The 24161-nt window shown below is 45.4% G+C and overlaps 1 protein-coding gene across 1 annotated transcript; it reads right to left on the bottom strand.

Moving 5' to 3' along the window:
• Positions 1 to 1279: 1279 nt before the first annotated feature.
• Positions 1280 to 23024, bottom strand: LRRC52 (leucine rich repeat containing 52). Its single transcript, XM_006057287.4, has 2 exons — positions 22403 to 23024; positions 1280 to 1753 (listed from the first exon to the last, which is right to left on the bottom strand). The coding sequence occupies exons 1-2, from the start codon at positions 23022 to 23024 to the stop codon at positions 1413 to 1415; spliced, it is 963 nt and encodes a 320-aa protein (XP_006057349.3). The 3' UTR covers positions 1280 to 1412.
• Between the last annotated feature and the right edge of the window lie 1137 nt (positions 23025 to 24161).

Raw genomic sequence — 24161 nt, forward strand, 5'->3', positions numbered from 1 at the left:
CGAAGGGACAACTCATTGGAAAAGACCCTGATGCTGGGAAAGATTGAGGGCAGGAGGAAAAGGAAGTGACAGAGGATGAGATGGTTGGATGGCATCACTGATGCAGTGGACATGAGTTTGAGCAATCTCAGGGAGTTAGTGAAGGACAGGGAAGCCTTGCATGCTTCAGTTCATGGGATCGCAAAGAGTCGGACACAGCTTAGAAACTGAACAGCGGCAACAACGATTTGGGGGGCATGGCACCAAGAAAATTCAAGGGAATCACATGAATTTGCAGAGTAAGTGTAGAGGTAAAGGTGAGTCTTGCTGGGGGCTTAGGAACAGGTAGCTCCATGGGTGGGGCTTTGATCTGAGTCTTAATTCAGTCTGGGAAGGGAGAAAGGGAAAGCATGAGTGTTTGGGTTGAGCCACCCCCGATTTCTGAGCTTTCCTGTCTTCTAAGCAGTGCCTAGAGCAGGGCCAGGTGGGCTCATACTTGGCTGTTTTGTCACTTCATCAGGGTCAGGAGGCCACAGTGCACAGAGCACGGGCTTTGGGCCAGGCAGTCTGGGCTCAGCAGCTGTGCTATTTCTTGTCACCTATGTGAGCTGGTTACTTAGCCTCTCTGAGCGTCACGAAAATGAGGTACCAATGGCCAACCGACTGAGTTGCTATGAGGATTACTCCCATTAGATGTGTCATGATGCTCGGCACACGGTAAAGGCCTGAGGAGCGGTGGCTGCCTCTGTGCCTCTCTCCTTCACTGTGACCAGGCTGGCACTGTGGACCTTTGGTAATGCTGCTAAACATTTCTTGGAAAGGCAGCTTCTCTTAAAGGAAAAAATGTAGCTTTGGGAGGCTGTGCTGCTGACCATTTGGGTAAACTAGTGTTACTGTAAAGTGGAGGACTGTAGTGATATTACAAGGTGAAGTGTGAGCGTAGCCCATAGACATATCCCATTCCTGTTGGTTCTTGTCATTTTGTCTTGCGTTTCTCTCCATTTGATTCACATTAATGTTGACTACTCCTCTGAACCAGCTTGTCGCTCTTCCAGGACAAATCTTTTAAATATTATATTTCCCAGATGCCTCCCCCCAGCACTTAATTTAGGGGCAGAGTAGGTGCTCATCAAACACAATGTGGCCCCTTTTCAGGATGGGCTTTCTCAACGTTTAGATCCTACAGCAGCTTCCCTAGCCTCGGTTCTACCCCATCCATCTGAGCTTGAGAAATCGTGCTTGGGTTGGTTGAGCAGAAGAAGACCAAGCTGTGAAATGACCACCAAACATTTTATTTATTTTACCTTAATAGTACTTTACCATAATAGTAGGCTTTCATTTCTAAGACAGCTCTGAGGAATGGGAAGCGGAAGGCAAGACGGAAGGCGGGAGTCTGGGAAAGTTGCATCAGACAGCAGCTTCAGCCTCTGCAACTAAATCAGCTGAGGGAACCCATCATGGCCTGAGTCCACCCTGCTATGAAAAATCCGCCTGCTGACTTCCACCCTCTGCTCGTCCTCGTTCTCCGCCTCCTCGTCCTCCACCTCGTCCTCACTCGACTTGCGGCAGGCGTTCTGGTAGAGCACAGCACACACGCCGGTCAGCCAGGCGGCCACGGTTCCCGCGCAGAAGATGCAGAAGCTGATGAGCAGCAAGAAGATGTAGTCCTGGAGATCTAGGTTCGTGATGCACATATACCGGAGCGGGTTCCCCACCTTCGTGATGGGCCATCCTGCCAGCTCTGTGGGCTCCACGCAAGTGGCATTTTGTTCATCTAAGAGGAAACATACAGCAGGCAGAGTGCTGAAACAGAACTCCTAGGCTTGTGAGGCCAGCGGGGACCTGGAGTGATGGCCTGGACACCGGCTACTCAAAGCGTGGTCTGGGGGCCAGTGGTACCGGCATGACGGGGACCCCGTGAGAAATGTGGAATCTCAGGCAGCACACCCGGACCTCCTTGAATCAGAATCTGCATCTTAACAAGATCTCCAGGTGATCTCTGGGCATAGTAAGGTTTGAGACTGCACCTGGACTTTTTTCCTCAGGCTTAGCTGCATTCAGGCAACTCACTCCAGTACTCTTGCCTGGAAAATTCCATGGATGGAGGAGCCTGGTAGGCTACAGTCCATGGGATTGCAAAGAGTCGGACATGACTGAGAAACTTCACTTCTAGCTGCATTCACATCACCTCCTGAAAATGATCTTTGCTTTTTAAGGCTCTTCAAGGAATGGGGAGACCACAGAAAGAGCTGGGAGTTTGGAAACTTAAGCAAGATGGTCATGGAGTGTTGACACTCCACAGAGCTCCATCAGTGCTTGGCATCTCTTGCTCCCCTTCCTCATCTTACCCCCACCTTCCCCTCCACCTTGAGCCCAGCCAGGGATCACTAAGGCCACCCTAGGTCATCACACCCCACTTAGGAGGGACAGGATTCTCTGGAAATGCCTACTGTGTGTTCTCTACATTCTCAACCTGGAGAAATCAGGGACGAGCTCAGGGCAAAGGGACAGCCAATATGGGAAGCAGTTCTGCTTCTGTGATGCTGTTGGCATCTCTCATGATCTACGTGAGTCTCAGTCCTTTTTAGCGGCTGACTCAGCTGCCTGGCTCCTTCTCTGAGCACCTCCCCACACCAAGCAAGGTGGACTTCAGTATATAATAGAAGGAAAAGTGGGTCATGGAGTCAGACAGACTAGAATTCAAACCCACTGTCACTAATTTTGGAAACGTCAGCAGGATGTTTTATACTGTCTTTGAATCCCATTGCCTCATCCTATAAAGAATAACTATATCCATGAAATTAAAAGACACTTGCTCCTTGGAAGAAAAGTTATGACTAACCTAGACAGCACATTGAAAAGCAGAAACATTACTTTGCCTACAAACGTCCATCTAGTCAAAGCTATGGTTTTTCCAGTAGTCATGTATGGATGTGAGAGTTGGACTATAAAGAAAGCTGAGCACCGAAGAATTGATGCTTTTGAGCTATGGTGTTGGAGAAGACTCTTGAAGATTCCCTTGGACTGCAAGGAGATCCAACCAGTCAATCCTAAAGGAGATCAGTCCTGAATATTCATTGGAAGGACTGATGCTAAAGCTGAAACTCCAATCCTTTGACCACCTGATATGAAGAACTGACTAATTAGAAAAGACCCTGACGCTGAGAAAGATTGAAGGCCGGAGGAGACTGGGACGACAGAGAATGAGATGGTTGGATGGCATCACCTACACAATGGACATGAGTTTGAGTAAGCTCCAGGAGTTGGTAATGAACAGGGAAGCCTGGCATGCTGCATTCTATGGGGTCGCAAAGAGTCGGACATGACTGAGCAACTGAACTGAACTGATAAAGAATAACATCTATTCTCAGGGTAATAAAGAGGATTTAACCGGCACAGGTGAGCAGGTGAGCTACTGTACACAGCAGTGCACGTAGTACACTGTACATGAGAGCTGCACAGACTGCTCAGAGCTCTGTTGTCAGCCCTGCATTTTTCTAGCTCCATATACTCTGCCACGCTGATGCTGAGGTGCCTGTGTGCAGTGTCCAGGTGAAAATATCCAGCAAGTATTAGATAAATGAGTTTCCATTCAGGGCTGAGATTAGGGCTTAAGACAACTATGATCAGAATCATAGTAGCATCTGTCTACATGCTAAGTGATATGCAAATGCTATCTCATTTAATTCTTACAAGAATGTTGACACATTTTCATTCTTGTTTTTCACATCAAGAAACTGAGACTCAGAAAAGTTTCCTAACCTGAAGGTTCTGGATAAACTGCAGGATCTCAGCAGAGGACAGGAGACAGAAAACCTGGACTGAGCCATCTGAGCTTGTTTTGCAGAAGTGGGAGTCACAGAGAGAGACTAATGCGGGGAGAAGCTTCCCCTACAACAGGGTAGGCACTCCAGGCTATGTAGTGGTAGTACTGAAAGTCACTCAGTTGTGTCCGACTCTTTGGGACCCCATGGACTATACAGTCCATGGAATTCTCCAGGCCAGAATACTGGAGTGGGTAGCCTTTCTCTTCTCCAGGGGATCTTCCCAACTCAGGGATCAAACCCAGGTCTCCTGCATTGCAGGCAGATTCTTTACCAGCTGAGCCACAAGGGAAGCCCAGGCTATGTAAAGGCACTGATTTCCTTGGTGACCAAGGAAATGAGAGAAATCAGTTTGGACTGGAGCTAGAAGCAGGAGAAATAGGGAAAGGAATATAGAGATGAGCTTACTGGGAGGCAGCTGGTTCTGGGTGACTGGAATGAGCTGCCCAGGCTGACCATTAAGTCCTCTTCAAACTGGACACCATTGCCTGCACCCTGGTTCCTGGTCTGTGCACCTACAGAGAACTTGTTGGTTACTTTCAGGAAGATGGCCTGATGTTTGTAATGCTACTGAGGACTCGCTCTTGGTTGAGGTTTTAGTCACAGGAGGAGGAAGCCAGCATGGGGCTGCCGCATCGACTGTTTGCAAAGATTACAGAGGAAAGGAGAGGAAGAAGCCCCTCTGTAGAATGAGTGTGAGACAGAGGCCCTGTGGGTGACCCAGGCCAACTGGAGAGGAAAGGGCCCTTGGGCTTCCATCTCAGGGTGCTGTAAAGGGTCAGGAACGCAGTTATGTCTCAAGACCTCTCTCTAGTCAGCCTGGTTCAAGGACCTCTGGGGCTTTTCCAGGAGGCCCAAGCGGAAGCTGGTGAGGTGAGGGAAGACTCTGGCAATCTTCAGGAATTCTAGCAAGACAGGGCTTAGATCACCTGCCCAAGCTGCCAGAGACAGCATGTGGGAATATACAAAGAAAGATGTTACAGCCAAGGAATTAATTCTCTATGTTGATTAAAATAAAGACATAATCTTAAAAAAAAAAAAAAGAAAAGAAAGATGTATATGAGAAAGGAGAACATGGGACTCTGAGGGTCTGGAGTGTGCCCAGCGGTGGGTGCAGAGGGGTTTATCTCATTCTATTTTAAAAAAGATTAGGCTTTCAAATCAGGGCTTGGGCGGCAGATACGAGACTAAACATTAAATGCGTTATTTCCCCATTTTGGAGCATTACCTTGAAAGGAGCAATTAGGCAGTGATTTTAATGCATTGTTAGGCTGCTTTTAAGTGAGGGATGTGGGTGGCTCTGTGGAGAGGGTTTTTCTACCGCTGCATTCTCTCTCCCCTCTTCATTACCTGTCACCGCCAAGGTGTGAGTGCTGCTCACCTCCCAGCACGTCTGTCTCCACAATTGCCAGTTCCCCAGCTCTGGACCACTGCACACACTCCTGCCAGATTTCCCCTTCTGCAAGCTTGGTTCTTGCCAGTCACACTTTGGTTCAAAACCCCTGTCTGACTCCCCCGCAGGGCTCAGGATAACATCCAGACCGCCTGGTGTTCAGAGCCCTCAGCATTGCCCCGTTCTACCATTCCCACTTTACTTCTCAGTTCTCCCCGTAACTCACCCTGTATTCTAGTCAAATTAAACTCTCTTTGCTCCTTGGTTACCTCTCCCCCTTACCTACAGCTAGCTTTGTTACACTGCTCTTTTAGCATCAAATATCTCTTCCTCCAATTTTTGCATCATCAAGTCCTTCCTGTCCTTCAAGGTCTAATGTAAATGCATCTACTTCCAGGAACCCTTCCCCAGCCACTTCATCCTCACAGTTCAGAGGATATGTTGTGATTGTTCCCACCATGGACTCATCTGTTGCATTTCCTAGTATCATTCTTACTGCACCTATCACGTTCTGTCTTACTTGGTGGTTATTTGCTAGAAAAGCAAAGCATCAAAAAAATTTTTGAAAAAGCGTATTTTTAAACAGATTTTTTTGATGTGACCACTTTTAAAGTCTTTATTGAACTTGTCACAGTATTGCTTCTGCTTTATGCTTTGGATTTTTGGCCATAGGAATGTGGGATCTTAGCTCCCTGATCAGGGACCGAAACTATAACCCCTGCAAGTGAAGTCTTAACCACTGGACCATATGAAAGTCCTGCAAAAAGCATCTTTTCTCTCCTACAAGACAGACTTTTAGCTCTTGAAGGCATAATCCATGTCTGATAATCCATGTCCATAATGTTAATAAGAGCTATTATTCCTTGAATTACTTGATTTTTAATATTTGGGGATTTTCTAGCACTGCTTTCATTATTCAATTCTAGTTCAGTTCTACCGTAGTCAGAGGCATACTTTTTCTGATTTCAGTCCTTTGAAGTTGATTAAGAATTTTCTTTATAATAGGGTCTGTTTTAGTAATTTTTGCATGTGCACTGAAAAAATGTGTTGTCTTTGTTGAATACATTGTTCTATGTATGCCAATGAGTGTACTTTTATACAGATTGTCTACGTCTTTATTGACTTTTCATCTTTTTTGTCTTTTTGTTAACTTTATTTATTGTCTCGGCCACTGTTAGCCTATTTGCTGTCTGCTAGTTACTGGGATGGAGAAGGCGATGGCACCCACTCCAGTGCTCTTGCCTGGCAAGTCCCATGGACGGAGGAGCCTGGTGGGCTGCAGTCCATGGGGTCGCTAGGAGTCGGACACGACTAAGCGACTTCACTTTCCCTTTCATGCATTGGAGAAGGCAATGGCAACCCACTCCAGTGTTCTTGCTTGGAGAATCCCAGGGACAGAGGAGCCTAGTGGGCTGCTGTCTATGGGGTCACACAGAGTTGGACACGACTGAAGCAACTTAGCAGCAGCAGCAGCAGTTACTGGGAAGTATGTTAAAATCATCAGTTATGGTTGTGCACTTGTCTACTTATCGAAATAGTTCTGTCAAGTTTTGCTTACATATTTTGAAGCAGTGTTCTTAAATATATATATAACTGTTAGGTCTTTCTGGTAGATTTACCCTTTTCTTTTGGTTAGTGTTTGTATTGCATATCTTTTCCTATCATTTTACTTTTAATCTTTCTGTGTTCCTATATTTAAGGTACATTTAGTAAGCAGGCTGCAGCTGGGCTTAGTTCTTCCTTCAGTCTAGTAAACTGTATTTTAATCAGCCCATTAACATTTTATGTTAGGCTGATATATTTGGATTAACTATTGTTTTCCATTTCTCCCACTTTTTAAATGATCCTAGAAGGAGGAACCTAGTGGGCTGTAGTCCATGGGGTCGCTAAGAGTCGGACACAACTGAGCGACTTCACTTTCACTTTTCACTTTCATGCATTGGAGAAGGCAATGGCAACCCACTCCAGTGTTCTTGCCTGGAGAATCCCAGGGATGGGAAGCCTGGTGGGCTGCCGTCTATGGAGTCGCACAGAGTCGGACACGACTGAAGCGACTTAGCAGCAGCAGCAGCTCTCTATTATTTCATCTCTCTCTGTTTTAAAAAAAATTTTTCACTATGTATTGGGGGATAGCCGATAAACAACATTGTGACAATTTCAGGTGAACAGCAAAGGGACTCAGCCAGACGTACACATGTATCCATTCTGCCCCAAACTTCCGTCCCATTCAGGCTGTTAGGTAACATCAGGGTGAGTTCCATATGGTACACAATAGGTCCTTATTGGTTCATCTCTTCTTTAGCTTGTTAGTCATGCATTCTTCTCCTAGTCTAGTATGATGACTTTAGAGTTTATGGACCTATCTGCTCATCTTGGAGTGTCTTATATGTTCTTAGGCGTCATATAAGGTGCTTCACGAAATTAAACTCTACTCTTGAGCACCCCTCTGGGTGTGTGTGTGTGTTAGTCGCTCAGTCGTGTCTGACTTTTTGCGACTTTATGGATTGTACCCTCCCAGGCTCCTCTGTCCATGAAATTCTCCAGGCAAGAATACTGGAATGCGTTGCCATTCCCTTCTCTAGGGGATCTTCCCAATCCAGGGATCAAGCTTGGGTCTCCCACATTGGAGGCAGATTCTTTACCTTTTGAGACACCAGGAAAGCACTCCACTACATAGTTTTAACTATTCCCAGGCTACAGAATGAGTAAATTGTTCATCAATTACTCCTTCTCTGGCTTTCTTGATCTCCTTGCCTCTGAGAAAAGGCTGCCAGGCACTGTTGTGTATGATGTGCACCACACAATCCCAGGGCTTTCATTCACATTACAAACGCCTCGGCTCCACTTCATAGGTGCAGAGCATTTGCCCAGGTAAAGTGCCTAGGTACAATTACAGGTATCATTAATGTTTAAATTCTCCCTGAAAATAGTTCCCAAGGAAACATAAACCACACGCTTCTTTAGTTCCTCATGTGGCACATTGCTCACAAGTGGAAAACCTGTCTGCCACAATCAACGCATGAAGGGAAAAGTTTCAGGGACCCAGAACCACACCTGGTAGCATAGCAACTGAGGAAGCCTTCCTTCAGAAAACCAGCTTGAACCTGGTGGCTTTATGAGGAACTGCTCTTTTTCTTAATCCACAAAAGTGACCACAGTTCTGCAGTCTGCGTGGCTCTCCAGATGAGCAGGCTGCTTTGAGTTCCCTGGACAGTCTTGCTCAGGAACTGCCTGGGCTAAGGGGAGGAGGCCAGCCTCCAGCTGACGGCCATGTAATGGGAGAGCATAGAATTTGCAGACTTCAGTTATACTGCAACTGCCCCTTGGAGAACAAATGCCAGTTTCTATCAGTCTAAGCACTTTGTGGTAAAAATTTCCACCTGGAACCTAGAGAAAGGCCCAGTTCCCCCATTTCTCCTTATTAGGCCCTAGCTTGCTGAATATCATTGGATGTTCAGTACTTTGTCTTTTTTTTTTTTTGTCCAGCTAAATTATGTTTTTATTGAGGCAGTGGGTTTACTATGTATACATCTGTCTGCTTCTGTCTGCTAGATTATGAACTCCATGAAGACATGGATTTGTGTTCACTATTGTGTCCCCAACATCTAGAGTACTGCTTAACAGACACCAGAGCTCAAAGTATGTTTGTTGAGTGGATTAAATATTTTTTGTTATTAATGTCCCTTGGGGGCAATGTTATTGACATAAGGCTTAGTGGGAGGAAAGAGACCTTGGGGTGATAGAAGGCCATAGATGGGCAGCTAACCTCATACCATCTTGGATTATTCTACACTAGGCTAATACCAATCCCTGCTTACCTTGTGAGAATTTAGGGAGAATTCAGTGAGCTAAGGGATGTGAAGTCTTGGAGGAGGCAGGAACAGATGGTCTCCAGGACAAAATGAAGGGTAAGCCTTGAACTGTCTTCTGAGAGTGGAGGAGGAGATGAGGGTAAGTGCAGATGGAGATGGGGTTGAGGATACAAGGGCTGCAAGCATGATATCAAAAGGTAGCTATTGTTCCAGTCACTGCTTGAGAACTGTTTGAGAGCAAAGATGCTGTTTGTTCACCTGTATATCCCTAGTGCTAGCACACAATAGAGCCTTGATAAATATCTGTTGAATGCACACAGGAGAAAACGTGTGGATTATTGGCCTAATCTCATACAGTTCAGTTCAGTTGCTCAGTCGTGTCTGACTCTTTGTGACCCCATGGACTGCAGCATGCCAGGCTGCCTTGTCTATCACCAACTCCTGGAGCTTGCTCAAACTCATGTCCATCAACTCAAGACGCCATCCAACCATCTCATCCTCTGTCGTCCCCTTCTTTTCCTGCCTTCAACTTTTCCCAATATCAGGGTCTTTTCCAATGAATCAGTTTTTCACATCAGGCAGCCCAAGTACTGGAGCTTCAGCTTTAGCATCAGTCCTTCCAGTAAATATTCAGGACTGATTTCCCTTAGGATTGACTGGTTTGATCTCCTTGCAGTCCAAGGGACTCTCAAGAGTCTTCTTCAACACCACAATTCAAAAGCATCAATTCTTCAGCACTCAGCTTTCCTTATGGTCTAACTCTCATATCCATATATCCATCCATACTGGAAAAACCATCTCTTTGACTATACAGACCTTTGCCTGTAAAGTAATGCCTCTGCTTTTTAACACTGTCTAGGTTTGTCATAGCTTTTCTTCCAAGGAGCAAGCATCTTTTAATTTCATAGCTGCAATCACCATCTCAGTGATTTTGGAGCCTAGAAAATAAAGTCTGTCACTGTTTCCATTGTTTACCAATTTATATGCCATGAAGTGATGGGACCAGATGCCATGATCTTTGTTTTTTTCAAAGCTGAGTTTTAAGCTGGCTTTTTCACTCTCCTCTTTCACTTTCATCAGGGTGCTCTCTAGTTCCTCTTTGCTTTCTGCCATAAGGGTGGTGTTATCTAAATCTGAGGTTATTGATATTTCTCCCTGCAATCTTGATTTCAGCTTGTACTTCATTAAGTCCAAAATTCTGCATGATGTACTCTGCATGTAAGTTAAATAAGCAAGGTGACAATATACAGCCTTGATGTACTCCTCTCCCAATTTGGAACCAGTTCATTGTTCCATGCCCAGTTCTAACTGCTGCTTCTTGACCTGCATACAGATTTCTCAGGACACAGGTAAGACGGTCTGGTATTCCCATCTCTTGAAGAATTTTCCACAGTTTGTTGTGATCCACACAGTCAAAGGCTTTAGCATAGTCAATGAAGCACAGGTAGATGTTTTTCTGGAACTTTCTTGCTTTTTCTATGATCCAACAGATGTTGACAACTTGATCTCTGGTTCCTCTGCCTTTTCTAAATCCAGCTTGAACATCTGGAAGTTCTCAGTCCACATACTGTTGAAGCCTAGCTTGGAGAATTTTGAGCATTATGTTGCTAGCATCTGAAATGAATGCAATTGTGCAGTAGTTTGAGCATTCTTTGGCATTGCCTTTCTTTGGGATTGGAATAAAAACTGACCTTTTCTAGTCCTGTGGCCACTGCTGAGTTTTCCAAATTTGCTGGCATATTGAGTGCAACATTTTAACAGCATCATCTTTAAGGATTTGAAATAACTCAGCTGGATTCTCATACAGCAGTTCTTTAAAACTCATGTTTTTGGCTTTGCTGTGCAGGACTTGTTTCTGATGGAATTTGAAGGGAACACTATTATATTCTGCCGTACTATGAGTGGGGCTTCCCTGGTGGCTCAGCAGTAAAGAATCTGCGTGCAATGCAGGAGACCTGGGTTTGATCCCTGAGTCTGGAAGATCCCCAGGAAAAGGGCATCACAATCCATTCTAGTACTCTTGCTTGGAGAGTCCATGGACAGAGGAGCCTGGCAGGTGACAGTCCACAGAGCTGCACAGAGTTGGACATGACTGAAGTGACTAAGCAGCAGCAGCAGCATACTATGAATGGCTCAGAGAAGACTCCCTAGAGGGGAACCTGGATTGCACCATATGCAGCCCAGCACAACCAAAGCCAACTGGCCAACAAGGCCCCTTCTTAGACCCTCATGCATGGTCCTCTGAGTATTTCTAATCCTGACATTGGCTCCTACTTTTGCCTCCCTAGAGCTCCTTTCTCTCATCACCCAGATTGTCTTCCCTTGATGGAAGCCAGGCTTTAGCAAACTACAATCTGTGGGCCAAATCCATCCTGTGGCATGTTTTTGTATTGATAAATAAAGTTTTATTGGAACACAGCCATGACCATTCATTCATGTATTTTCTATGGCTGCTTTCATGCTACAGAGACAGAGTAGTCACAACAAAGACCCACAAAGCTTAAAATATTTATTTGTCCTTTTTTTTTTGATTTGTTTTAATTGAAGGGTAATTGCTTTACAGAATTTTGTTGTTTTCTGTCAATCAACAAGAATCAGCCATAGGTAGAAAGTGTGTGCTGACTCCTGGTCTAAAGCATCCTTGGCTTTGGATGATTTGGGCTTGGGCAGTACAGTTCTTATAACAATTTTTCCCCTTGCATGAACAGTTCATATTTTGGTAAGGTTTAAGTATGATTCATAGACCATTGGAACACTACAGGAAGAAACCTTGAAGTCTAGCAAGTTCAGCCTGATTATTCCTGTGCTTTAAAGTTGCTTAGACTACAGGACTGGTCTTTTGTATGAGCAGCTGTAGATGAGCAAAGTTTACAGGTAGAAAGACCCCTTTTCTTCATGGCATTTCTCAGGTGCTTCTCAGTGCCCAGAATTCTGTCAGCAAGAGCTTCACTTCACTGATAAAATAAAGCTTAAAGTGTAAAGTCCTCTGGAAAAGAAGCCAAAGACTTAAGCCCTCCCATGTGGAGCCCCTGCTACTGACTTTCTGTAGCAGGTTATGATGGGGGGAGAGGAGCCAACTGCATATCAGACCTGGGGGATGGTACCAGGCAGTTCTGGGAAGCTAATTTGTAAACCCTAGTTGGCTCTCAGTTTGGCCTAGAGCTGGACCTTGTGAATAACTACCCATCTTCTTGGAAAAATTCAGATAGTGGACAGTTATTGTCCTCATGGGTAAGAGGCAATTTAGAAAAGCTCAGTGGTGGAAGGGCAACACCATTCACCAGTTGCCCAGGCAGAGACTTGGGAGTCCTTCTTGCTGCCTCTCTCACATCCCATAATTCAAGCCATGAGCCAGCCCTGTTAGTCCGACCTTCACAGTATACCCCGATTCTTACCTTCTCTGGACCATTACCTGGGGCCAAGCCACTGTTCCCTGCTGCCTGAAAACTGAGGCAGCCTCTTAACTCAGGTCCCCGCTTTCCCAGCTCTCCATCTAGCAGTGGGAGGCAGCTGTATATCATAGATCGTGTCTCTTCTCCACTTAAAACCCTTTCATAACTTCCTGTCACATTTGGAATAAAATCGAAAGCTTCTCCATGACCTCCAGGTCCTATATGATCTGGCCTTTGATTTTTAACCTCATCTCTTACCTTGGCTTCACTCCTCTTCAGCCATACTCACCTTCTACTACATCGAACTTATTCTACCCTAGGGTCTTTGCACTTGCTCTTGCCTTTGTTTAGAAAGCCCACACCACTCTGTGTCATGTTTACTTTGCCGATCCCCTCACTTTATTCAGTTTTCTGCACTTCTTAATTTATCCTTTGATATGTTCAGTTCAGTTCAGTCACTCAGTCATGTCCGACTCTCTGCGACCCCATGAATCGCAGCATGCCAGGCCTCCCAGTCCATCACCAACTCCTGGAGTTCACTCAAACTCACGTCCATAGAGTTGGTGATGCCATCCAGCCATCTCATCCTCTGTCGTCCCCTTCTCCTCCTGCCCCCAAATCCCTCCCAGCATCAGGGTCTTTTCCAATGAGTCAACTCTTCTCATGAGGTGGCCAAAGTACTGGAGTTTCAGCTTCAGCATCATTCCCTCCAAAGAAATCCCAGGGCTGATCTCCTTCAGAATGGACTGGTTGGATCTCCTTGCAGTCCCTGTGATCCTCTCATGCTAAGCATCCTTTTGTTTTCATGATCACCAGTGAGCTGATGATTTCCAAACATATATTTTATCTTCTATTCTGAATTTCAGGTCAAAACATCCAAAAGCCTCCTGTCTCACAAAGAGCTCCTGCTCAACACATTCAAAACGGGACTTGGCTTCTCCCCAAGTCCCTTTACTACTTTCTTCTCTCAGTGGAGCCCCCGCAGTTGTCCAAGCCAAAGCCTTGGGAATTACACTTGATTTTTCCTTTCCTTTATTTTCCACATCTCATTGACTTTTTTATTCACTCAAATATTTTTTGAGAACTTTCTCTGTGTCTGAAGATTCAGACCTGATCTTGGATCTTGTAGACCTTCCTGTCTATCAGAGAATACAAATGTTAAAGAACACAGACCTGTTAATTACTTAGAATTGTGCCCGGAGTCACAAAGGGAGTGCAGGGGACTCTGAGAAGGTCTAGTTCAGTTCCAGGTCCTGTTGCGTCTGCCTTCTGAACAGTTTCTTCTGGCCTATCTGTACCTCTTCATTCATGCCTCTGCTGTAGACTGCCAGCCTCTCTTGTCTGAATGCCCACAGAAGCCTCCTAGCTCTGTATTCATCTTGCCTGCCTTCCAAAACTTCTCAGGATACGTTGCATGTTCCCTAGAAAATCATTCAAAGGCCTTAGATGGCCAACCGTCCGTTTCTCTTTTCTAGCCGCATCCACACTTTGTTGGATTTCTTTCAGGCTGCGGAATTCTTCAACTCTAGAGATGAAGAAACTGAGGTTGGCTGCTTTGGCAGCCTTGCACTGCCTCCTTCCAGGGGCCTGAATGGTATCGGGTGACCAGAGGGGTCATGCATAGAGGTCTGGCATTTCTGAGTTTGAGGGGGCTTTGGATCACCCACTCTCAGGGATTCCAACTGGGCTGAGTTAGAGAATGTATGAGAATCACACAAGGTCCTTCCCAAACTGAACAAGCTTGCCCCCTCCATCCCTTCTCAAGTTTTCTGGATCGTTCAGGGATCACTGCCCCAGTTGCAGCCTCTCAGCTGCTTCATTGCCCTTGGGAGGCTGCTTTTCCGGCTCTCAGCAGAAGGGAGCCACAGGGCCAGGGTGAGGTGGGAGAGACGTGCTAGCAGAGCAGTTGACAGCCTTCGCAATGTCTGCTGCCCAGCTGTTCCGGCTTTTGGCATCTGGTCTTTATTGCAATCTCCCTGATGGAGGAGATGGGTTAGTATTAATCGTGGAAGGGTGTGAAGACCTGAATTCATTCTGGAAATCTAAGTTTTGGCACAGTTGTAGATGACTTTGTACTTGGCGGGTTGAAATGGGGCCATTATCCTATTACAGCAGCCTGGAATACAGGATAAAATAGCCTCAGAATGAAACTAAGATGTTCTCTGTTCAAAATGCCCTCTAAATGGCTTAGACCTGAAGCAGTGCATGACCCAGCCCATCTGCTTCCTGCAGATGTCCCCAAGTGGCTTTATCCCCCTGCCTTGGTGCCACTCCTGCCTAGACTCCTCTTTTTGACTTGTGGACTCCACCATTGGACTAAGCAGGATGGTCCAAGGACTGTAATTTAAGGGCTGACACAGACAGACCTTCTGTCCTGAAACTACCCCCATGTCTATGCTAGTAGCCTGTCCCTTTCTGTGTTCTCTCTGGTTCTGTTTGTTCCCTGTCACATTGCAAATGCCCCTTGAGGGAGACATATCAAAACATTATTAGCCACCAACATCTCATCCAGTGTGTTAGTCGCCCAGTTGTGTCTGACTCTTTATGACCCCATGGACTGTAGCCCCCCAGGCTCCTCCATCCATGGGATTTTCCAGGCACAAGAGCACTGCAGTGGGTTGCCATTTCCTTCTCCAGGGGATCTTCCCTATCCAGGGATTGAACCTGGGTCTTCTGCATTGCAGGCAGACTCTTTATTATCTGAGCCATCAGGGAAGCCCCCAACATCTCAGTGTAAATCAACTTATTCACTAGTTGAAGCAGCCACTGTAGAGCTAGAACCCAGGTCTTTGTCATCGGGCTTCTCATAGACCCTGTCCCAAGCTAACTGGGTCATCATCTCTGGACAGGGAGCCTGGGCTTCTTGTGCTCATTGGAGTTTGAGAACTGCTGGTTGAGCAGGCCAGGCCTGGGAGGAAAATTCAAGGCACTGAGTCCCTGGAGGGTGGAGGCAATTGTTCTAGCCAGCAGAGGGTGTTTAAGACAGGAGGTGGGAGAATGCAGAAGTTACAGGTTGCATTTCCTAACTGTGTGACCACAGTACTCATCTAGGAACATCTGCACCTCAACACTAACCCATTGTGTACTTGCCCATTTGGGACCCTGTCTGCTGACCACTGCTTTCCTCTTCCTCCATCTAAGTGCATCTTACCTTTCTATTTAGGTCCAACTAGAAGGAGTCTTATAGTGTCTAGTCCTGTTTCCTTATTTCAGAGACAAGTGAGACTCAGAGAGAAAATGACTTGCCACCCAACTCATACATTGACATGATTGAGATCAGAACTCCTGGCTTTCAACTGCATTTTCCCTCTCTTGTATCCCTAGATTTGTCTTATTAAAGACAGGATTTATGACTTCTTTCTCTGTGATAAAGCACCCCAACATCAAAAAACAATGTTAAACATATAATAAACATACAATAACTGTTTCAGAGTTGAATGGACTGTGATGTACCTGATAGTAAAGAAATATCATGGCATGGGGAAAACACTTAACTTGCATGTTAGAAGATCTCCATCCTGGACTGGACTTTATAGCCACTTACCCGCTGCTGCTGCTAAGTGGCTTCAGTTGTGTCCGACTCTTAGCGACCCCATGGACTGCAGCCTACCAGGCTCTTCCCACGGGATTTTCCAGGAAGAGTACTGGAGTGGGTTGCCATTGCCTTCTCCAGCCACTTACCTGATAGGGGGCTAAATTCTAAAGTTCCAGCTTAAGCATCTTATATTAAAGGCTTCCCTGACCAGTCATAAATATGGCTATTTAAATGAATTGAAATGACAAAAAATTAAAAATTTTGTCCTCAGTTCCACTAATCTTATTTCAAGAGTTTAATCGCCGCATGTGGCTAGTGGATACTGTGTTGGACGGCACAGATTTAGACCTTTTCTGCTGCTGCAGAAGCTTTTGTTGGACAGTGCTAGACCAGTGTGGAGGCAGGGTGCAGGGATGTAGGAAGCCAGACTTGTTCTGTCCAAGAGCTTAGAGCTGCATGAGCTTTTGAGAGCATCTTCAGAGGCATTCAACTCTGTCCTGCTGGGGAGCGCTATCCTGGGAAGAGCTCAATTTCCATGCTCACCTTCAAATAGCATTAATGACTGGAAAATTACAGTTCTGGCCAGGAATTAGTCTTCTTATTTGCTGACTTGAGCCAAAAAGAAAATGCAATCTGTGAATCTGTTTTAACTCTGTATTGACCAGAGCATCTGGGGAACAAGCACACTTCAACTCACTTCTGTTTCTGCTATGATTTTTGTCTTTGGAAAGTGAATACACGAACTCTTTGAGAACTGGACAGTTTCCAGTGCATCTGGTGAGTCTATCATTGAGGGTTTCCTTTAATGAAGACTTTTGATAACAGCACCAAATCTCTGGTCAGTAAGGGAAAGTTTCGATGCTCCTATTAGCTGTAGCCTTGTGATGAAGCAAGGTGAATAAAACATTCAACCTCCTCTACAGTTCCTCTGAGGGGGCAAGCTGCAGTATGACATAGGGGGAGAACACATTATTACCCTCATGTCTTTTAAGACCACTCCGTGTCTTTTTTGGATCTTGGCTTCCTTCAGGGTTCCCCACTGTTTCAGAGTTAATCTTAGTTAATTGTATTTCCTATGAAATCACTCTTTCCTCTGATATGAAAGTTGATAAAAGCTTGTTGTTGTTCAGTCGTCCAGTTGCGTCTGACTCTTTGTGACCACATGAACTGCAACACGCCAGGCCTCCCTGTCCTTCACCATCTCCTGGAGTTTGCCCAAGTTCTTGTTCATTGCATCTGTGATGCCATCCAGCCATGTCATCCTCTGATGCCCTCTTTTCCTTCTGCCCTTGATCTTTCCCAGCATCAAGGACTTTTCCAATGAGTAGGGTTAGTGAGTGAGTGAGTGAAGTCGCTCAGTCATGTCCGACTCTTTGCAACCCCATGGACTGTAGCCCCCCTGGCTCCTCCATCCATGGGATTCTCCAGGCAAGAATGCTGGAGTGGGTGAGATGACCAAAATACTGGAGTTTCATCTTTAGCATCAGTCCTTCCAGTGAATGTTCAGGATTGATCTCCCTTAAGATTGACTGGTTTGATCTCCTTGATGTCCAAGGGACTTTCAGGAGTCTTCTCCAGCACCACAGTTCAAAGGCATCAAGGGGGCACTTGTATTATTCTGCCCAGGAATTTATGTATCTTTCACAATCCTCTTCAAGATTGGGGCACTTTGGGGGATCCAGAAGGATACATCTCTAATGGCTAATGGTAGCCTGATGGTAGGCAGTGGATGGGGAGAGCCTGGGACAAAAGTTCTATTCAGTACTCTTCAAATGACAAAATTACACCATGAAGGTGACTTCTTTCTCCCAAGGCCATGTCTACCCCTTGGAGGTTGGAACTGACCTCCTTGACTTCATCCCTTGAAAGATGCCTACATGTCCATACCTGTTTCTGGAAGTGGGCTTGTCTTTAAGGTAGAACTTCAGTTCTAGACTCAGATGACTCAGGAAGAATCCCCTTTACTGATGTTGGTCCAGCCCTGAGTCTCATGGTCCAGTTGAGACCATGCCTTTATTTGAGATTTTGTTCCCTCCCACCCTCCAAGGGTATGAATTCCTGTATTCATAATTCATCCACTATCCAACTCCCTCCAGGATTCCCTCCATCCTATTTTCTCAGGGATGAGTGTCCTGAGACCTGCTGCCCACCTTCTCATAGCCTATTTATATGCCCACATGCATCTGTACAGGCATGTCTCCTGGACAAGGCACACTGTCCTCCAATACCGCCGAGCCTTGCTGAAGTCCACTGCTTGCCCCATTGGCCACCTGACTGATAACTGGTACTCTCTCCTTGCACCTTTCCTACATCTGCCTACCATTCATTTATTGAATGTTTATGCTGTGCCAGTCTTAATGCTAATGGAAGTTCATAAATGTTCTCATTTCATCCTTGTACCATCCCTGGGCAGTTGGGTCTATTATTAGACCTATCTGAAAGATGAGGAAATTGAAGTGCAGAGAGGTTAAATGAATTATCTGATCTCCTACAGATACTAAGTGGCAGGGCTAGAAATATGATTCAGGTCTGTTTTGCTCCAGAACCTGAGCTCTTAACACTGGGCTTTCCTGCCTGCATGGTGGCCGTCCTTCACCACCCACAGCTGAGACTTTCCCAAGTGCTTGTTCTACCCCAAAAGGCACATGCTTGCCTTCTTTGTCCTGCTCTGTCTGGTGAGTTTAGTTCTGGCGCCCATTGCACCATGGGACACATATGTGCAGGTGACTCATAGTCACATAAGTCTCTGTACATAGTCCCGGGCTTCTTGGCTAGTTATCTCCATGGGCACTTGTTTGGGACATAATAAATATTTAAATGAATGAAAGGATGAGCTGAGTGGTAGCATGGAAGCTCCCTGCTTCACTGCCATGCTCTTCAAATGGTCTACGTACTATAATTCTGCTGTCATTCTGACCTCAATACCGCACTGCAGGCAAAATCTCCAGTAGTACGGTTTGGTATTCTCCCTGGGTCTAAAATGAAACCCATCTTTAAGTTTGATTCTCCTTTATAAACGGCAAGGTTATTCAGCTTATTTCATAGAAATTTTCCTATATCCTGAAATTTGGGCACATGGGGAAGAGATGTGATACCATTCAAGAACATGTCAAAGATTACCATTTCGATAGAAAATGTGGTGTAATAGGTGGGCTGAAGGTTGAGAGTCCAACTAGAGTGTTTGTAAATAGCAAAGATACTTTCACCTAACAGAGGCATGAGTCATCATATGAGAGTCACGTAAAATAAATGTCTCCATTATGTTGCGGTCTCGCTAAAGGACAAGTGGAGCATTCCGTGAATTCTACTGCGTGTGTTTTCAACTTTGTGTGTATGTGTGTTTGTTCATGTGTTGGTGTGTATCTGTCCATTTTTACACATGTATGTGTGTCATGCATATGTGATATGTGGTCGAGAATGTGAGTATGTATATATATGTATGTATGTTTGTGTAGATATAGTATGTGCATGTGTGTATGTGTTTGCCCATGTGTTTGTGTGTGTGTGTATGTATGCATGGGAAGGGAGAACCAGACTGAATAAGGTGCAAAGGAGAGCAACCACTGAAGTTGGGTTTATTCTTTTAGAGTTTGGATAGATTGGGGTGAAACCTTGGATTGGAAGGGAAGTGCAGGCACATTATAATGAATCTATGATGGCTCGGGCTTATTACCCAATGAAAGTGATCTTGTGTGAGTTGCAAATGTAGACAAGACATAAAGGTGAAATTTAGATGCTGTGGCCCTATGCTTATGACATAACTTATATTTATTACTGAAGTGACTTATTGGGTTGTAGTTATATAATTTGAGGACTTAAGAGATAGCAGTCATATAGAAAAAGACTTGAATTTGAAATCAGGAAGTTCAAACCACTTTCCTGCCATTTAGTAGCTGTGTGACTTTGGGTGAACCAATCCATCTTCTCAACCATAGGATAGGGTCAAAAATACCTATTCTAGCCTCTTTCCATAGTCTTAGGGCACAAAATCTAAGAGCTGGTATGAAATTCAAAGTAAATAAAGTGAAACTCATATGTGAAAAACTTCAGTTGCTGCAAAACCCGATACAAAGCTAAATTGTTCTATGCCTGGCTTGGGGCTCACTGATACCTTTAAGAGATAATAATAGTGAACTGGGGCAGTGGGACTATATTTCTGCATGAAGTGATCTAACCAAACAGCAGAGGGAGATGAGCCGATTTTCAGTTTGTGTGAGTGTGTGTGTGTGTGTGTGTGTGTATGTGTTGGGTGGGGGACTTCCATTGGACAATGGATGAAAAGATTTGTCTACCTCAAAAGACAGACTCTTCATTCATGAGAAGCTTATGAGCTTGACAAGATAGACACCAGCTTCTGATGTTTTTGAAAACATGTAGTGAAACAGATTCAGTTTATAATCCTGTCCAATCCTGGATTGAATTCAGTCAAAGAGTCCAAAGTAGTTAGTCTGAAAATTCTGAGAAGATACAACTTTAAAAGCTAAAATTTGGATTAAGGGAGATTACCTGGGAGGTGAAGTGAAAGGCTCTGGGACTGGGGAAGAAGCCAAGCTCCTTCACACTTTTCAGCAGGGGGTCTTCCTGACAAATTGGCAATTTCTGCTCAAGAAAAATGTGTATGAATGGTGGGGAGGGAGCAAGAGAAGATGATGCTGGTCCACAGGCTAGTTACACGAACATTGACAGGGAGAATCCCATCTGGGAACCACATTTAATGTATGAGAATGATTAATATTAACCTTCTTTTAGAGAGCTTTCTAGAAACCACCACAGCACCAGTCTTGAGAAAAGCAGAAGACATCATCTCTGGAGAGGCAAGGCAAGCGACCCAAGAAACTGCTCCTGTATTCTTTTATGATTAGTACTGTTAAGAAAATGGTCTGACAAAGTTTGTTCCTTTTGATTGATTCTAACTTGAGTTGGCTTAGATGGTAAAGGGTCTGCCTGCAATGCAGGAAACCTGGGGTCAGGAGGATCCCCTGGAGAAGGAAATGGAACCCACTCCAGCATTCTTGCCTGGAGAATCCCATGGACAGAGGAGCCTGGGGGGCTACACCCATGGGGTTGCAGAGTTGGACATGACTGAGTGACACGCACAATTCGAGTTGAAGTAGCTGGCAGCAGGGCCAGGTGCCTCAGGCACGAAATTTAAGGAGATGCTTTCTCTTGGTGCCACCTTCAATTTTGCATCCTGGGAGCCCCAGTTTTGCATCACTTGCCCCATCATAGTACAGCCCGTGCCTGGAAGACATTTAACGACAGACCCACTTAGAAAGCCAGGAGGCTTTTTTTACTTGCTATCATCACCCAGTTCCTTCTCCCCCAGTGCCCCTTAAAAGCCTGGCATTTTGGTCAGGAATCTTTCTAGAATATTGCCACTTGGACTTAAGGGTGGAAACTTCAGCAGGACGTTTGTGAAGCTGGTACATGAAATTATTTTCAAAAACGCACACCCAGGGAAGGCAGAGAAGACATGGTTCTGGCCGAGTTTAATTACATCAGCGGCTCCAAGCTTTCTGTGAGGGGCTCATTATTTCACACTTATCCAAAGCTCTGCCTTCCCTGGGTCAACGTGATATTGGTGGTGTGGGGGAATTGAAGGATGAGAATGGGACAGTAAAGTCACTGAAAAGAAGAAGGGATGAGGCACCAGAGTGCCCCAGGGACCATGGCAGAGCCGTGGGGACAGTGGACAGAGTGGCAGCAACTGGCTTGGAACTCTACCAGGTAAGACTTGAGCGTCTGCCTGTGAGTTCGGAATCTCTCTGCTTGACACACTGGGCATTGGTGGCCCATTCTGCACTCATTCGTGCTGTTCTCACCTTCCTTGCATGTTAGCATCTGAACACAAAGGAGATATCCAAGCCTTCTCTTCTCCTCCCCCTCTCATTCATGTCTCAGTGGCTCAACTGTGCCTCCTCCATCTCTATTGAACTTTCCTTTCTATGCATCATACCATTGGATTTTCTCCTGGTTAGGAGTGACTGAATTTACTTTTAGATCCTGGAAAAGTCAGTCACTGAATTAAACAGATTAAAATAATTTACCAAGGGAATTCGGTGCCCTTGTATTACTTTGTCACTTTGCAGTTATAGTACATTATCATTTCCACTCATTTCACATTGAAAGGACAATCTCTATGTTTGGTAATATTATTGTCCCCACTTTATGGATCAAGAAACTGAGGCTCAGAGAAATAGAGACTTCCCCAACAGCAGCTGAGTAGTAAGGGCTGAGTGTGGGAGCAGAACTCAGCCCTTTGGATAACTATTCTAGAACATTTTCTATTGATCCTTATTGCCTCTCCAGTCAACCCAAGGATGGATCCTGCAGAGCAATAAGAATGCTTTCAATCAGTTTTACCCAGATTTCTCTCCCATACTAACCACCTTTTGACTTTACCTTTTCTGGAACCAGTTCCTCCTATGCCATCATATCCTCATCCCCACACGCAATCAAGCCCTCACCTGGATAGTTCAGATGGGACACTATTAAGTAGATGGTGAAGTCCAGGAAAAAGCAGTTGCATTTCCAGGGGTTTCCACTCAGATACAGGGTCTGGAGTGTTATGAGGTTTTGGAAGGCAGCTTCATCCAAGGTCTGCAAGCCAGTATTTCTGAGGTCCAGGTATCTCAAAGAGCTGGTGTTGGCAAAGGTGTACTTGTTAAGTGATAACAGATGAGGGTTGTTGGAGATATTCAGCTGCAGCAGGTTGCTGAGCATGGAGAAACTGTACGGGGAGATGAAGGTTAGATTGTTGAAGCTGAGGTCAAGGTAGATGAGTCTGAAGACCCCGACAAAGGTATAATCCATCACCTCCTGAATCCTGTTCTTCTGGCAGTCCAAGTAAACAAGGTCACTGAGGAGTCCTAGATTCATCGCTGGCAAGAAACGGATCTTGTTATCATTCAGGTACAGCCTCCGGGTGTTCAGGGGTATGTCAGAGGGGTATTCAGTTAACTGGATCCCTGTGCAGATCACTTCTTGATCTTGACATTGACAATTATTTGGACACTTTGACCCCGATACCAGTACCATTCCGAAGGAAAAGAGTAACCACCCGGGCCTAGGACCTGAAGCAAGGGACATAGTAAGTCGCGGCGACTACCCTCCTTCCACTTTCCAGCGGGCGCTATCCCTCTGATCAGAAGGCTGCGAGGGGCGGGGTGGGGCGGGGGAAGGGCGCTGGAAAGAACTGTAACACTCTAGCTTTGTGCAAAGCAATTTTCCATTACAGGAGAACTGAACAGAAGTTGAAACGCCAGGCCGGGTGCCCCACCACCCGGCTTGGTGGCTCTGCTGGTTGCTCACTCCCAGACTGCTGCTGGAAGCCTGCCTGCTTGCCTGCGTTTGCAAGTGAAGGGGAGCCAGGGGAGAGCCACATGACAATGAGGTTGCCAGTTGACACCTTTGTGATGTCAGCAGCTTCCGGAGACTGCCCGGGAGAGGGAGGGAGAGTCCTGACTCTTCTTCTGGGTTGCGTGGGGGTGTTTTGTGTAACTTGGTAAGCTGGCTGTCCTTGGGGGAGTTGGGGCCTGAAGCATAGGACTAGGAGGGGAGCTCCGTATCAGCTCTCCATGGAGGTGCAGTGGATTAGACTAGATTGGACCCCCTAATCTGCAGGCTATAGTGGGATCACAGAAATCTCCAATGCAACTCCCTTTTTTACTGATGTGAAAAGTGACCTCTTTGAGGTCAGTTCTTATCATGGGTCTCTTCCCTGGGTATTGAGTTTGGCTAGGTGCCATTTTTGGGGGGTGTTGTCAGACAATGGGAAAGGGGCAGGAAGCAGGTGGGCTCCTTTGAAATGAGGCAAGGGAAGTTCCCTGATAAGGTTGTATTCCCAGTTTACATACAACTCTGACTGCATTTGGAATATATATGTGTACTAGAATTAAAAGCCTTTTGAGCAAGTATAAATAATCCCCCTGAAACAAAACCCAAATGTATAAAAAAAATCTGAATGCAATGATATGAACTTTTCTTACCATTTATATTTATATTCTAAAATAGGGTGTCACTAATGCTCTGGTATGAGTTTATATCCGTTAGTTACTTGAGGGGTGATGGTAGGGGCTCTTTAAAAGGGAGGATGGACAGCCTGAAGCTTAAGAGTTAGGATGTATCATCCACTCTACAGAAGAAGGCACACTGGGCAGAAACAAAGAAAGCATCTCAGGAATTAAAATTTTTATTTTGGAGAAGAAGGAATCTCATTCTTTAAAA

The sequence above is a fragment of the Bubalus bubalis genome, chromosome 6, assembly GCF_019923935.1.
Source record: "Bubalus bubalis isolate 160015118507 breed Murrah chromosome 6, NDDB_SH_1, whole genome shotgun sequence".
Taxonomy (NCBI): domain Eukaryota; kingdom Metazoa; phylum Chordata; class Mammalia; order Artiodactyla; family Bovidae; genus Bubalus; species Bubalus bubalis.

Coding starts and splice junctions, on each gene's coding strand:
- LRRC52 (XM_006057287.4), bottom strand. CDS start 23,024: ATGTCCCTTGCTTCAGGTCCTAGGCCCGGGTGGTTACTCTTTTCCTTC. Junction 1,754..22,402: donor GTCCCATCTGAACTATCCAG/GTGAGGGCTTGA, acceptor GTTTCCTCTTAG/ATGAACAAAATGCCACTTGC.